This window comes from Podarcis muralis, chromosome 12 (genome assembly GCF_964188315.1).
Source record: "Podarcis muralis chromosome 12, rPodMur119.hap1.1, whole genome shotgun sequence".
NCBI classification, from domain to species: Eukaryota; Metazoa; Chordata; class Lepidosauria; order Squamata; family Lacertidae; genus Podarcis; species Podarcis muralis.
The window spans coordinates 3,382,796-3,397,476 of NC_135666.1; the positions used below are offsets into that span (position 1 = coordinate 3,382,796).

Below are 14,681 nucleotides of genomic sequence, written 5' to 3' on the forward strand. Positions count from 1 at the left end.
CCCTGTCTCTTGTGACAGAGTGTTTCACCACGTCGGGGTCAGTGCTGAAAAGGCCCTGGCCCTAGTTGAGACCAATCTAACCTCCTTGAGGCCCGGGACCTCCAAAGTGTTGTTATTTGTGGACCTTAAAGTCCTCCGCGGGGCATACCAGGAGAGGTGGTCCCGTAGGTGCATGGGTCCTAGGCCACATAGGGCTTTAAAGGTCAAAACCAGCACCTTAAACCTGACCCTGTACTCCACCGGGAGCCAGTGCAGCTGGTAAAGCACTGGATGAATGTCATCCCTTAAGGAGTCTCGTCGCGGCATTCTGCACCCGCTGGAGTTTCTGGGTCAGCTTCAAGGGCAGCCCTGCATAGAGCGAGTTAAAATAATCAAGACTGGAGGTAACCTTTTCCCAACCACGCCTGACTCCCTCCTTCCTTTGTCTTCTTCCAAGTCAGCTGGTGTCAATTCTACCGACTTTTTGATGCCAGTTGAAAACAGTTTTTTCTTCTTCTCAGAAGCTGTTAATTGATTATTTTGAGTTCAAACTTCTCGTGTTGCAGCTTTTACTGCCATTTTGCACCTGCAAGGAACTACGTTAACCCAGGAAGCAATACTGTAAGGAGGACCCCCATTTTAAAACAAAACAAAACCTTCAAACACCTGGCCCAGCACCCTGTTCTCACTTTGGCCAACTCTCTCTTCCTGTGGTTTCTAGCAACTGGTCTTCAGAAACACTGCTGCCTCAAATTGTGGCGCCTCCTCCTCTATAAATCTGTCTTCCAAAGCCATCCAAGTTGGGGCCATCACTGCCTCCTACGGGAAGGAGTCCCATATTTTAAATACGTGCTGTGTGAATGACTTTCTTTTATCTGAATCTTCCCACATTCAGCTTCTGTAGTGTGTTGGGAAATCTTAGCAAGTTAAAACCTTGGCTCATGCCAAGGAAGAGCATTGTGGGAGAGCTGGAGAATTCTGGGAATGTGTATCTGCTTCTTTAGTTGCAGACTTTCTGTCTCAAAGAATGTTTTCAAAGTTATCTTTTCCATCTGCAGGAAGGAGGTTCCTAGCTGATTTGTAGTCTTGACACCTGGCTATCTTAGATGCTGTTTCTGTGTGAACCGGGTCATCAAGCCAACTCACAACTCAAAGAATCTGGTCTGGCTCTGGGAATGCTTCTAATCTTCAAGGCCTTTTGATAAACAGGATTCAGCTGTCAGAGGCTCCTAACAAGTCTGAGTTATTGTTCTTCTATCTAACCACTGGTGAATTGCTAATTAATCTAAAGAACTGATTGGCTTTTGAGTTTTGAATCCAAGTGGGTTCAAAGGGGATAAAACCTTAGGAAACCCACCTGCAATTCGCAGCCCATCTTGCCAAACTGGCAGCCTGCCTCACCTAACCTACTTTGCCATGCGAGACCATTGTCATGCAGAGAGGGCTTGCCCTGATGCCGGGAGGGTGTTTTGAACTGTTCTGTTTCACACTTTCGTTCTCATTGTGAGTATGTTTTGTAGCAAGTGATATTAAATAATGTTTTTATTTATTTTTTTGGGGGGGATTTGTAAGAGACGTGCCAACTTTTATGTTTGAATAATCTTGTTTTTTAATAAATCCTGGAAAAAGGACTTTTCCCTGTTTTTGTCTTTTGTGCCTTTCTGCCGGGGAAGCTAACCCAGTACCTGACCACTTAGCCACCTGCCAGAGCCTGTTGGATTTCTGTCTGTGCCACAGTAAAGTGACAAGGGCGGGGCAGCCCGGTAACGCTGAAGAGTAATCTCCTTCCTTATGTTACTTTTCGGGGCTGTTCTGAGATAAGGAAGTGGCGGCAGCATACTACTGTTTCTGGTTTTTTGGGTGTGTTCTGAAAAAGCTTCTGCGCACCCCTCTCTCTCTCAGCCGGGTCTTGCCGGACTTGGAGGGCAGGTGGGGGAGTGGGCGCGAATGCTACAGCTTCCTTGAATGCCCAAGAGAGTTCCGGTGTTAGGAGAGAGGAAGAAAACCCCACCCCATCCTACAAATAGCAAGGACTGCTAGAATACTGCCTGCAAAGCAGTAATTTGTGGATATGAGAAATCCCCCCTCTCTTACATGGCTAGGCACAGGCCCTAACCCTGCCCAGCCTACTTACCTTGGGGATTTCCCCCCTGGATCCTGGGGGCAGGCGGAGGATCCAGAAGTTGCGGTTCTTGAGCAGGTTCTCCATGTTCTCCAGCCTCCTCTGGAGCTGCCCGTACTCTTGAATGAGGGTCCCCAGGGCAGCCCACTTGCTCTCCAGCTGGTTCCCGAATTCGACGGCGGTCTTTTCGCAGCCGTCCAGCTTCGTCTCAGCCATCCCCATCCTCCCCTCCAGGCTCATGAGCTGCGCTGCGTAAGAGTCCACTTTGCTCTCCACCGCTTGGATTTCAGCCACAACCGTCAGGGAGAGCTCAGCCGCTTCGGGGAGCACGTCCCCCATGGGCGTTTGCTCAGGGGCGCTGAGGGGCTGGGCAGCAGCCATGGGCTGGGGCTCCACCTCCCACTGAAGATCCTATTGGAGAGGGGAGACATGCAAACAACATTACGTTCCTGGGTGGTCTGGAACAGAGCAACGTTCTGCAGCCATTGTCTCTGGCCGTTCCTCTTGAGGAAGGCTCTCTAGGAACAGGTAAAGGGACCCCTGACCGTTGGGTCCCGTTGTGAACGCCTCTGGGGTTGCGGTGGTCATCTTGCTTTCTTGGCCGAGGGAGCCGGCGTACAGCTTCCAGATCATGTGGCCAGCATGACTGAGCCGCTTCTGGCGAACCAGAGCAGTGCACGGAAACGCTGTTTACCTTCCCGCCGGAGCGGTACCTATTTATCTACTTGCACTGGCCTGCTTTCGAACTGCTAGGTGGGCAGGAGCAGGGACCCAGCAACGGGAGCTCACCCCGTCGTGGGGATTCAAACCGGCGACCTTCCGATCGGCAAGCCCAAGAGGCTCTGTGGTTTAGACCACAGTGCCACCCGCGTCCCCTAGGAACAGTTAGCCAAAACTTAAAATGAAGGAGGAAGTAAGTTCTGTGTCAAAAAAAGGTCAGAAAGTGGACGTATTTGCATATTCTGCATACTTCCACTCCTGCTGGACAATAAGGAGGGACCTGCTGGCCACTGACCGCCCACTTGAGTTCAGGAAGGCTTTCCCTGCCCACCTTTGGAATCTAATTGCCTTCAGTTCATCATCTTCATTTTATCCCAAAAGCATGAGGATTGTGAACTTGGGAGAATGAATTCTGCACCAGATGCCAAATAGTCCAAATGCCAGCAGTCACTGAGCAACAAAACAACCAATGAACTGTGTACTGCAGGCGGAGATCAATGGAGAGGGATCCTTATGGGAAAGAAACCATGGCTGCTATTACGTGGTCCGAGCAGTACACTCTGAGTTATACGGAAACAAGGTGGCTTACAAGTTTCAGGGCTGCTGACCACTGCTCCATCTCTAATAAATTCTTCACTCATCAGTTATGCTGCATTTCTCTGCTTAAACACCAGCCCTTCTCTAACCATGTGATATTCCTAACCATACAATATTAATAGTATTTACTTCTCCTTATCCTTAGCATTCGTATGATGCCTGGTTCAGGTTTACATGTGTCTTTTCTACTATCAGCACTTGCTTTTTGTGGGACTGGGACAGCTCTGGGTTTACACCAGGGGTGGGGCACTGAATCTGGCCAGATCCTTCCTCCTCGGATGGGACAACTTGGACAGGTGAGCAGGACAGACCATTAGGGGAAATGGCTTTGTAGACCAAAGCTTTCCCATCCCCGACTTAAGCCAATGACCCTGCCACTACTGTATCTAGTTGATCATTCAAGCACAAGTCCTTTCTATCAGCCATCAACCGGAATGCTTCATTCATTAAGCTACCTATTGCAGCTCCAGGAGGAAACCTTTGAAGCTGCAGTGGGCCTGGAACAGCTCTGTGCACTGGAAAAGGCAGCATGAAAAGGACAAACAGCGCTGAGGTTCATCGTGGAGGAGAATACGAGACAGAACGTTCTGCATCCAGATGCAGTTCACCTCCTCAAGGAGTACAGAGAACATTTGCGGACATTTTGCTTCCAAGAGTACAAGGCAGAAGAAAGTTCAAAGGAAGGCAAAAGCAACAGAGATGAAGGGATGACTTCCATGTGCAAATTTTGCAAGACAAGGTGCCTCCCTTTAGAAAGACAACGGGCTTGCCGATCTGAAGGTTGGCAGTTCGAATCCCCGCGACAGGGTGAGCTCCCGTTGCTCGGTCCCTGCTCCTGCCAACCTAGCAGTTCGAAAGCAGGCCAGTGCAAGTATATAAATAGTTACCGCTCCGGCACAAAGGTAAACGGCATTTCCATGCGCTGCTCTGGTTCACCAGAAGCAGGCTAGTCATGCTGGCCACATGACCCGGAAAAACTGTCTGCGGACAAACGCCGGCTCCCTCGGCCAGTACAGTGAGATGAGCAACGCAACCCCAGAGTTGTCCGCGACTAGACTTAACTTTCAGGGGTCCCTTTACCTTTACCTTACAAGACTTTTATTGCAGCACCAATCATTTAGGACACATCAGTTCAGCTTGTCGTGTGATAGCTGAATTTGCACATAATAAGTTCATAAACCCTCTTCCAAAAGGGAGTGTAACAGACTGCTCAGGCGATCTGTGGAACTCTACTGCAGGATGAGAGGTTTGCCAAGAGTATAAATGCAACTGTAAGTACAGACACCTCTTTTTCCAAGAGCAGAACCCCAGCAGCTCCTTTGTATGAAGCTCTCATGGAAAGCTGGGACAGGCCTTCAATGGCATTGCTTTAGGGGGAATCCCATCTAATGAAGGTGACTCACCAAGCCACAAGCTGACTTCAATTTTGGGCCAAGCCTTTGATGTCTCCTCTTCTGCCCCTGCCCCTGCCCCCACGAATCCCCATGGTCCAATGAGGTATATTAAATTTACAAAGAAAGGGCACATAGGGAGGATCAATTCACAGATATGGAAGATTAATGACCCAGCCAGAATGAGTCATGCCTTACTTGTGTACAGACTAGACTTAGTGCCCTACAGGGTTTTTGGTTGGGGGGGGGGGGGCTAGCCTTTTCACTATCACTGGTCCACTGCCCATGCTGACTGGAGCTGGTGAGAATGGACAATTCAAAGCTTGAGAAAACCTTGGCTTGGGTACTGCAATGCAGTCCAGGGTGCAGCAGCTCAGGGGTTGAATGGAAGATGCCAACCACTTCACTGGTTCCCAGCTGGTTTCCAGGCCCAATTTAAAGCGCTGGTTTGGACCTTGAAAGTTCTTAACATGCCCAGGACATCTCAAGCACTGCCTGCTCCCACAGAAGCCTGCCACAGTGTCAGCTCCTCTTCTGAAAGTCTGAAGTACAGTGGGTGGGATCTCTGTGGTGGCACTAAAAATGTGGCACTCTATCCCTAAAGATGTTTGCCTCACTCCTTCCTTCTTGACCGCTAAAGGCGAGGCCAAGGTAGTCCTCAGAGGGCTTTGGGATGCTTTGCCAGTGCTGCATGATAAATGAAGGCTGCTTCCATTAAATCTATTGTTCGCTGTACTTCTTTTACTGATTGATTGATTGATTGATTGATTGACTGACTGACTGATTGATTGATCAATCTATAGCCCACCTTTCCCCCCCAAGAAGCTCAAGGTGGCATACACAGTTTTACCTACCCCCCCCCCTCTACCACAACAGCCCTGTGCGGTAGGTTAGGCTGAAGGGCAGGGACTGGCAGGGACTGGTCCCCAAGGTCACATCCAGTGAGCTTCATGGTCAAGTGGGGATTCGAACCCTGGTTTCTTCCCAGGTCCTAGTTCGACACTTAAACCACGACACAACACTGGCTCTCTTAAGTTTGGATGGTTTATCCATGATTTGTGGTGGGTTCTGTTGCCGTTGTTTATTGTGCAAGCTGCCTTGGAGACCTTAAATCAAAGGCAGGCAAAAAATGTTTTAATAAAACGAGCAAAATAAGTGATCTGTATCAAAATACTGAGGGGTGCCCTTTTGCTTAAGAGCAAAGGAAGGACTTTGTGGGACCACCTTGTCCCAGCAAGCGAGAAATGGCAAAGGAAAAAAGGAGGCCCCACCATTAACAGGAAGCGAGGAAGTCACTAGGGCAAGAGGATCCATTGCACAAGCAATTCCCAAAATGTCTTTGGAAAATGAGCAGCATTTTGTTCTTTTTTTAAAAGAAGGTTTATAAGAATTCTACAGGACAGTGATCTCTCTGGGTGGATTACAAAATTAAAAATACAATCCAAAAATACAGATTTCACAGCAAAGCATCAATCACCGCAAATATAAAAAGTATGTATTCAACCCAGCATAAAATAGTCAAACCATTTAAAACCAACAGATTCTAAAACAACAAAGACATAAAAATTATCCTAACTAGAAGCCAACTGGGTCCCTCCAGGCTTTTTTTGAAGGATATATCTCTGATCATGCATCCATCCATCTTCTGTGGAAGGAGACCCATGCACTAGGGAACACCACCGAGAAGGCCCAAGTTAGGGGCAGACAAGCAGGGCCTCCAAAGCTGATCTTGAGATACGGGCTGGTTCACGTGGGTGAAGATGGCTATGAATTTCTAGGATCAGAACACACACCTCTCCCCCCAAAAAAAAGATTACAGGGGAGGACTTGACAGGCTTTCTTCCATGATATTTTACAGTTTAGTCCATCTGAAAGATAGTATTCTCCTGTATGAACGTTCCCAGGCTTTGAGATCTTTGGGGGGAGGCCCTTTTCTCAGTACTGGAAAAGGGCCTTCTCAGTGGTGGCTCCCAGACTTCGGAACTCCCTTCCTAAAGAAGGAAGACTGGTTCCCTCCCTTCACCAACAGGTGAAGACTGTTTTATTCCGACCGGCTTCTGGGAACTGTTGTTGCTTTTTTAAACAAGGAAATGGCTTTTAATAGCACTGTTCTTTTTTATTATCTGTACTTTTATATATTGCTTTTCTATTACTTTTAAATTATAGTCATACCTTGGAAGTCAAACAGAATCCATTCCGGAAGTCTGTTCGACTTCCAAAACATTCAAAAACCAAAATGCAGCTTCCGATTGGCTAAAGGTACGGCAGATAATCAGAAGTCACGGAAGCCCCGTCGGATGTTCGGCTTCCAAAAACAGTTCACAAACCGGAACAGTCACTTCCAGGTTTGCAGCACTCAGGAGCCAAAACGTTCGAAAACTAAGCTGTCCAAAAACCAAGAGACGACTGTATTATCTTTTATGTTTTTTTCACTTTTTTAAAATTTCTGCGTTGTTCTGGTCTGGGGAAAAGGAAGGATATAAATAAATATAACAGCAACAACCCTTTAAACAATGCAGTCCAAATCTCTGCTGCCAAAAAACCCTGTAATTAAGGAACATGTAACCATTTCCAGAGACCTTGGACTGTGCGCAAGACTTGGGACTGAACCACCTGTGCAGACTTGCAGCACTATGCATCACGCCTTTATGCTAGGAGCAAAGGAACGCATCTTTTATTCCTCGATGACAGCATCACCACATCTTTAGGCTCTAGGGCATGGATTGAAGGCTCATGATGCAGCAACCTTGCAGATGCGAAACAGAGGCAGCTCTAAGCACTGCCTGAATGGGAGATTATCTGGGAGCACTCTGTTATGCCACAATGAACTTGTGGAAGAAATGTTAAGAATCAAAATATACCCCTTGTAACTCATTCATCTTCTTCCTTGGTTATTTCTTAACACGCTGCCATATATACTGTATTTTGCTTTGTACCAATACCTCTTTTTTGTACCGTTTCTTGTTGTTCTTAATTAAAAATATCTTTTTAAAAAAGAAGACGAAGCAAACATAATTCACCCCTGCACCTTGGTGAGAGCAACAGAAAGCATTTTTCCCCCTCCTGGGTCAATTCTACCCTCCAAAGCTCCATAACAAGGTCCTAGCTGAAAATTAACTAGCATCACAACTATCTGTCCTTAAAAACTGCCCCTCTCCCTCTTTCCATGGGGAGGTCAGGCAGGCAGGCTGCATAATAAACACAGCACCCCTTCCATGCTAAATTGGGCTCCGTGCTCCTGCCTCTCTTTGCCCTGAAAGCCTCTCTACAAAAGGTAGAAGTCAAAATTAGAAACAGAACTGTTAGAACCCAATACTAAAAATTTGTCAAGAATGTACAACTTGCTGTTGAAATGGAATACTCAAGATGAAATGGTGAAATCTAATATGATTAAATGGGCACAGGACATTGGGCATGACATTGAATTTGCAGACTGGGAGCAGTTATGGACCACTGGTGTTAAATTTACGGCATGTAATGCCTTAAAAGAAAACATTATGAAAATGATCTACAGGTGGTACATGACTCCTGCTAAGTTAGCAAAGATCTATCATTTGCCCAATAACAAGTGTTGGAAGTGCAGTGAAACGGAGGGAACCTTCTATCACCTTTGGTGGACCTGCCCGAAGATTAAGGCTTTCTGGGAAATGATCTATAATGAAATAAAAAAAGTTCTGAAGAGAACGTTTGTTAAAAAACCAGAGGCCTTTCTCTTGGGTATGGTGGGCCAAATGGTGCCAAAGAAGGATAGGACATTTTTTATGTACGCCACCACAGCAGCAAGAATTCTTCTAGCAAAGTATTGGAAGACGCAAGATTTACCCACGTTGGAAGAATGGCAGACGAAGGTGATCGACTATATGGGACTGGCAGAGATGACTGGCAGAATTCGAGACCGGGGGAAAGAGGCGGTGGATGAAGACTGGAACAAATTCAAAGTTTATCTTAAAAACTGTTGTAATTTAGAAAATTAGGGGCTCAGAGTTATAAGAGATAAAGAACTACAGTTGTATTAATAATTAACTGAAGTTAAATACATGAAATATATTTAAGTTATGATCAGAGGGTTGCTAAAAAATCTTGAAACAAGAATGCAGGAAAGGGGTGGTATGGGGAAGTCATGTTTTTGTTTGTTTATGTCTATGTTTTTGTTTTGTTTATTCTTTATTTATGGAAAACTAATAAAAATTTATTATAAAAAAAAAAAAAAAAGAAAGCCTCTCTACAAAAGGCAGCAAGAGCCCTATTTGCAGAGGCCAGAAACAATTTGAGGATGGGTTAACGCAGGGGAAGAGATGACAGCTACCTGATTTGCTTTCATTGATGGGAGGAATTAACTGCCTCAGCCCTAGGGATGCAAGACACTTCCTCCACGGAGGAGTCCCTATCAGATCTGGGGCACCTGTTTTCCTAGGAGGGAGAGGAAAAGCTAGCCCCCTTTGCTGCTGTCCCCATCAACACCCCCTTGCCCAAAATAAACTACACATCCGTTTTGGGGCCTAATCCTTAGCTTCAGGAGGTAGTTGTAACATATATTTGTTTTCCTCCCTCTCCACCACCATCATCTCCTGGCAGTGTTTGCTTCTCACCTCTCAGATCCACCCTCCACAAAATGAACCCCCATAAAAAGAACTCCCCCACATCCATTTTGGGGGCTGATCCACAGCTTCAGGAGGTAGTTTTGACATGTATTTGTTCCCCTCTCTCTCCAGCATCACCACCATCTCCTGACAGCCTTTACTTCTCCCCTCTCAGATCCTCCCTAAATGAACCTCCCTTTAAAAAAACCACTGCACCCCACAACTGTTTTGGAGCCTGATCTGCAGCTCTAGGGGGCGGTTTTGACATATGTGTGTGTGCATCTCTGTCCCGGAGCCTCACCCTCATTTCTGGGCAGCCTTTGCCTCTTCCCTCCCAGATCATCAAAAAGATCAACCCCTCGCCAAAAAGCACCCCCCCCAAAAAAAACACCCCTCCACCTCACACCCGTTCTGGGGGCCTAAGCTGCAGGTCCAGGAGTTGATTCTGACATGTGGATGTTTTCATCTCTCCCCCTGAGCATCACCATCCTCTCCTGGCAGCCTTTGCCCCTCCCCCCTCCCCAAAAAAGCACCCCCCCAAAAAAACCCCCACCCCTCTATCTCACACCCGTTTTGGGGGCCTAAACTGCAGGTCCAGGACGTGCTTCTGACATGTGGATGTGTTCCTCTTCTTCCTGAGCATCATCATCATCTCCTGGCAGCCTTTACCCCTTCCCCCCCTCCCCAAAACAGCACACCCCACCCCAAAAAACAACCCCTCCACCTCACACCCATTTTGGGGGCCTAAGCTGCAGGTCCAGGAGTTGATTCTGACATGTGTATGTTCTCATCTCTCTCCCTGAGCATCACCATCTCCTGGCAGCCTTTGCCCCTTCCCTCCCAGATCACCCCCAAAAAGATCAACCCCCCCAAAAAAAAATCCCCCACCCTTTTGGGGGCCTGACGTGCATCTCCAGGAGGCGGTTTTTGACATGTACGTGTGTACGTTATTTCAACCCAACATACGTGTCTTCCATCCCCCCCCTCCATCTTCAGCATCCTCAGCCCCTGATAGCACTTTGCCTCTCTCCCCCCCCCCGCTCCCCACACCACAAAAAGACACCCCCCCTGGACCCACAACTGCAGCAGCCACAAGAGCCCCCCCTCCAGCCAAGGGGGGGGGTCTCCAAAGGAAGGGGTCCCTCCTCAGGCCCCCCCTCACGGCATCCATTCCCCCCCCCCCTTCACCACCCATGACAACCTCCCTCAGCAGCAGACTCCATTTTGGGAGCCCCCCCCCCTCCGCCCAACCGTCACCTCTCCCCCCCCCCCTTCCAGGTCCCTCGCTCACCTGGGCGGGGCTCCACTCGGCCATGGCCCGGCGCTGTCGTCGCCGCTTCGGAGGGGCGAGGAGGGCCGGGAGAGCGAGAGGGAGGAGCGGGGCGGGCAAGACGGACGGCGGCGGCGCCGGGGAAGCTCCAGGAAGCGGAGCGAGCGCCGGGAGAGAGCGCCGCCCAGGGGCCGAGGAGGAGAAGGCAGGCGCCGCAGCGACACCTGCCGGCCGGAGGCCGTGGGCGACGCTGCGGGGAGGCAGGCGGGCGAAGAGCCGGGCGGGGCAGACTTGGTTGTTAATAATAATACATAATAATAATACATAATTTATTAATTTTATTGAGTACAAATTAGAAAAAAATACAAATACACAAAAAAAGGAAAATACATGTAACCAAGAGAAAATCAGAAAACATTTTACCTCTTCTCATATTTACAATTATTTACCCCTCTACAAAACAATATTCACAATAAAGAAAAGAAATGAAAGGTAAAATATAAAAGAAAAGAACAAGAAGAAGATGAAGAAAAGGAAGAAATAAGATCAAGAATGAGAATTTTAAAAGTAGATAAATATTCACTATACACAGCCATTTCCAATTTATGTTTATGTTCAATTATGTATTTTCATCATATACTTATCTATCTTAATTAAAATATTTTTAAAAGACTCTGATCAAGGTCATAATAATAATAATAATTTTTATTTATACCCCGCCCTCCCCAGCCAATACTGGGCTCTGGGCGGCTAACAACCAATAATAAAAACATGTTGATTAAAATACAATTTAAAATATAAGATTTTTGGTTACTTACATGAAACTTAATAAAAAGAAATTAAAAAAATAAAAAATAAAATACAAGATTAAAATACAACATTAAAACATTAGGATGCAGCCTCATCACAGGAGGAGAAAGGAAAAAGGAAAGAGGGGATCGAGTTGATTCCAAGCCAAAGGCCAGGTGGAACAATTCTGTCTTACAAGCCCTGCGGAAAGAAATCAGAGCGTTCCACCAGGCCGGAGCCATCACTGAAAAGGCCCTGGGCTTTGGTTGAGGCTAATCTGACTTCCTTAGGGCCCGGGACCTCTAGGGTGTTGCTATATATGGACCTTAAGGTCCTCCGTGGGGCATACCGGGAGAGGCGGTCCCGTAGGTACGAGGGTCCTAGGCCGTGAAGTTATTGTTACCACCATTAGAATAATATAGGATACTGGGCCGGATTCACATATAAGCTAAACAAGCTATAGCTTAGGGCCTCACTCTTTTGGAGGCCAGCCCAAAAAATTTAAAGGGGAAAAAACCTGGATGTGCATTTCCAAAATATAAGATAAAAAGCAAATAAAATAAAAGCAACAGTGTTTTGTGTTGTGTAGGCTCCTGTGATGTAAGTCATGGGCCCCGCCTGCTTGCCTGCTCCCTAAAATATCACCGGTTTGCTCATTTCTATATATAGGGTGCCTACATTCTGCATGGACTGGTTGCATGGCTTTAGATCAGGCTTCCTCAAACTTATAGTTCAGTACATTGACTATTGCTTTCATTTTATGGATCAGTGGTCTCATTGGATAGTAAATTTCATGTTAAATTGCTGTTTTAGGGATTGTTTTTAAAAGTCTGGAACGGATTAATCCATTTTGCATTACTTTCTATTGGAAAGCGCGCCTTGGTTTTGGAACACTTTGGTTTTGAAATGGACTTCCGGAACGGATTAAGTTTGAGAACCAAGGTACCACTGTATTTGCTTTGCTAATCGCCTTCCTTTTGTCCTCCATGATGGCTCTTCTCCCAAGAGATTTTCTGAGCAGGAAAAGTTGTTTGGTTTGTATTTTGACACTGTTAAATTCAGCATCTGGCAGCCCAGATTAATACTCCAAACACTGATTAAATTCTAACACTTACTAAATCCAGGAATTATGTGTGTCTTGCACACACAAACTCTGGCATTCTCTATCTCTCTCTCTTGCTCACACAGACACACACACACACTGATTGATACGATCTTGGTGGTTGAAACAATAAATAACAGTTAATAAATTAAGGGCTACCTATAGCTTTTTAGAGTAGGTGAGAGGGATGTTTTACTACATTTCCTTCCCCTGGTTTTTATTTTTATTATTAATTAAATTAATTAAATTTCTTTAATTTGAACCCACAACCTTGAGGCTAAGAGTCACATGGAGACTTTGAAAAGCTGGTATCACTGGATCAAGCTAAATGGTTTTAATCGGGTTTTGAATAAATGTGCAATTAATTGTCTGTGTTTTGAATTTCATCGTGCTGTTAGCTTCCTTAGCGTTCTAGATTAGCGTTATCTTCCTTAGCGTTCTTCCTTAGCGGGCTGTGCAAACCGCTATTACGAATGATGCTTTTTTTAATATAGCATAGGGGAAAACTGGGTGTGAGTTTATGGAACCAAGGGGGCAGTAGCTGGAAAAAGTTTGGGAACCACTGGTGTAAATAAGGACCTGACTTGATAGAAAGGAGCTTCCTGTGTCCCTATTTAAATTGGCTCATTATTCTCTATCATGAGGACTACAGTCTTAAGGGGGGGGGGCAGGTAAGTGCCACAACAAACCAGTTTTATATGCAAAATGCCCCAGTAGCAGCTTCAGATAGAGCTAGGAATGTTCCCGCAACCTGAAATCCCATAGAGCTGCTGTCATTCAGTGTTGACAATATACTGAGCTAGTGGTGATAACCTTGGTTCTGAAGTTCCTGACAGATTTCCTTTGTGCCCAGTCTCTGCCGCAGCAGCCCGTGAAAGAGGCAGGTGGGTCGTGGGGTGGCCTCCCCTACATTTAAAGCCCTGGTTTTGTGAAATGCAAATAGTCTTGCTTTTGCAGCCCTAGCAATTTGCCTGTGGGGAGGAGCGATTCCCATCCTAGTCCTCTTCCAGCACCCTCCTGCCCCAGTCTGTGGTGCTGCTGCGTCAGGAAAGGCTGTCTCGCTCTTGCTGGGGATATCGCTGTTGGTTTTTTCCAATGAACCATTGTTCTCTCTCTCCCTCTCTCTCTCTCTCTCTCTCCTCTAGCAGCTCCATTGCTGCCCATTGGAGGGATCCCTTGTCCAATCCAGGCCAAGAAGAAATCCTAAATAGAAAGGCGCAGCACCAATTGGCGAGATGAACATAGAGCAGGCAGACAGGATGGGGCTGGCGGTGGGGAGAATTGCTGGATGGGAGAAGCTGAGCAGCATCCCATGAGCAAACAGGCCTCTACCCTCTCCTGCCCTGTGACTTTTTGGTGGAGTGGGAGCAGCCTTGCACTCGCCTTCGTCTCCGGGAGATGCTCGGACTCTGGTCCTTCCAGCATCCTCCATCCTCAGCCTTTCTCTCCTCCCTGCATCCTCTCTTGGTACCAGCACTAGTTCTGAAGCCTCTGGGTGCTGCGAGGATACTCAGAGCAGCAGTGGTGGGGGCTCCATCTCGACTTGGCGAAGGATGGCTCAAAAAGACCAGGTTCCACTGGATACAGATTCAGGTAAGGATGGCTCTAAGGAAGTCTCAGAGAGCTGCATGCGGAGAGCTTGAGGGATTCATTTTAGATGTGGGGATTGGGGACTTTTAGTCCTGGAAGCTGTTTTCACAGCTGCAGCAAAAAGAGAAAAGGGAGAGAGTAGAGAGTACCTTTGGGCATGTGCAGAGTGATTTCCACACCTCCTTAGAAGCAACAACTCGGCGGACACATGCATGGGGTTGAGGAGAGTGTTTTGGGGTGGTTCCTCAGGAGGAGGAGGAGGAGAGGATTTTTTCAATGCACCTCACCACAAAAAACGTTCTGTGCAAATGAAAATTGCTTTTGCCCTGTCCCATTAGCCACGAATTGGGGTGGGGGAATCTGCAACTTTGCACGACAGCATTTATCTGCTAGCCCTGTCACTCAGCTATGCAGCATGCAACCTTGACTTAGTGTCCTGGTGGAAGAAGGGAACAGACGGGGAACACCAAATTCCACCAGAGTAAAGGTAAAGGGACCCCTGACCACTAGGTCCAGTCATGACCAACTCTGGGGCTGCGGC

At 47.0% G+C, this 14,681-nt stretch overlaps 1 protein-coding gene across 1 annotated transcript in view; it reads right to left on the reverse strand.

Annotated features, from left to right (window-relative positions):
* Positions 1–10,832, reverse strand: part of LOC114607688 (uncharacterized) — a 34,432-nt gene extending 23,600 nt beyond the window's left edge. Inside the window, exons 1-2 of the mRNA XM_077916269.1 lie at positions 10,681–10,832; positions 2,114–2,512 (exon numbers count right to left, since the gene is read on the reverse strand). Coding sequence (XP_077772395.1) covers positions 2,114–2,512; positions 10,681–10,704 — 423 coding nt within the window. The 5' untranslated portion in view covers positions 10,705–10,832. The remainder of the gene's footprint in view (positions 1–2,113; positions 2,513–10,680) is intronic.
* Between the last annotated feature and the right edge of the window lie 3,849 nt (positions 10,833–14,681).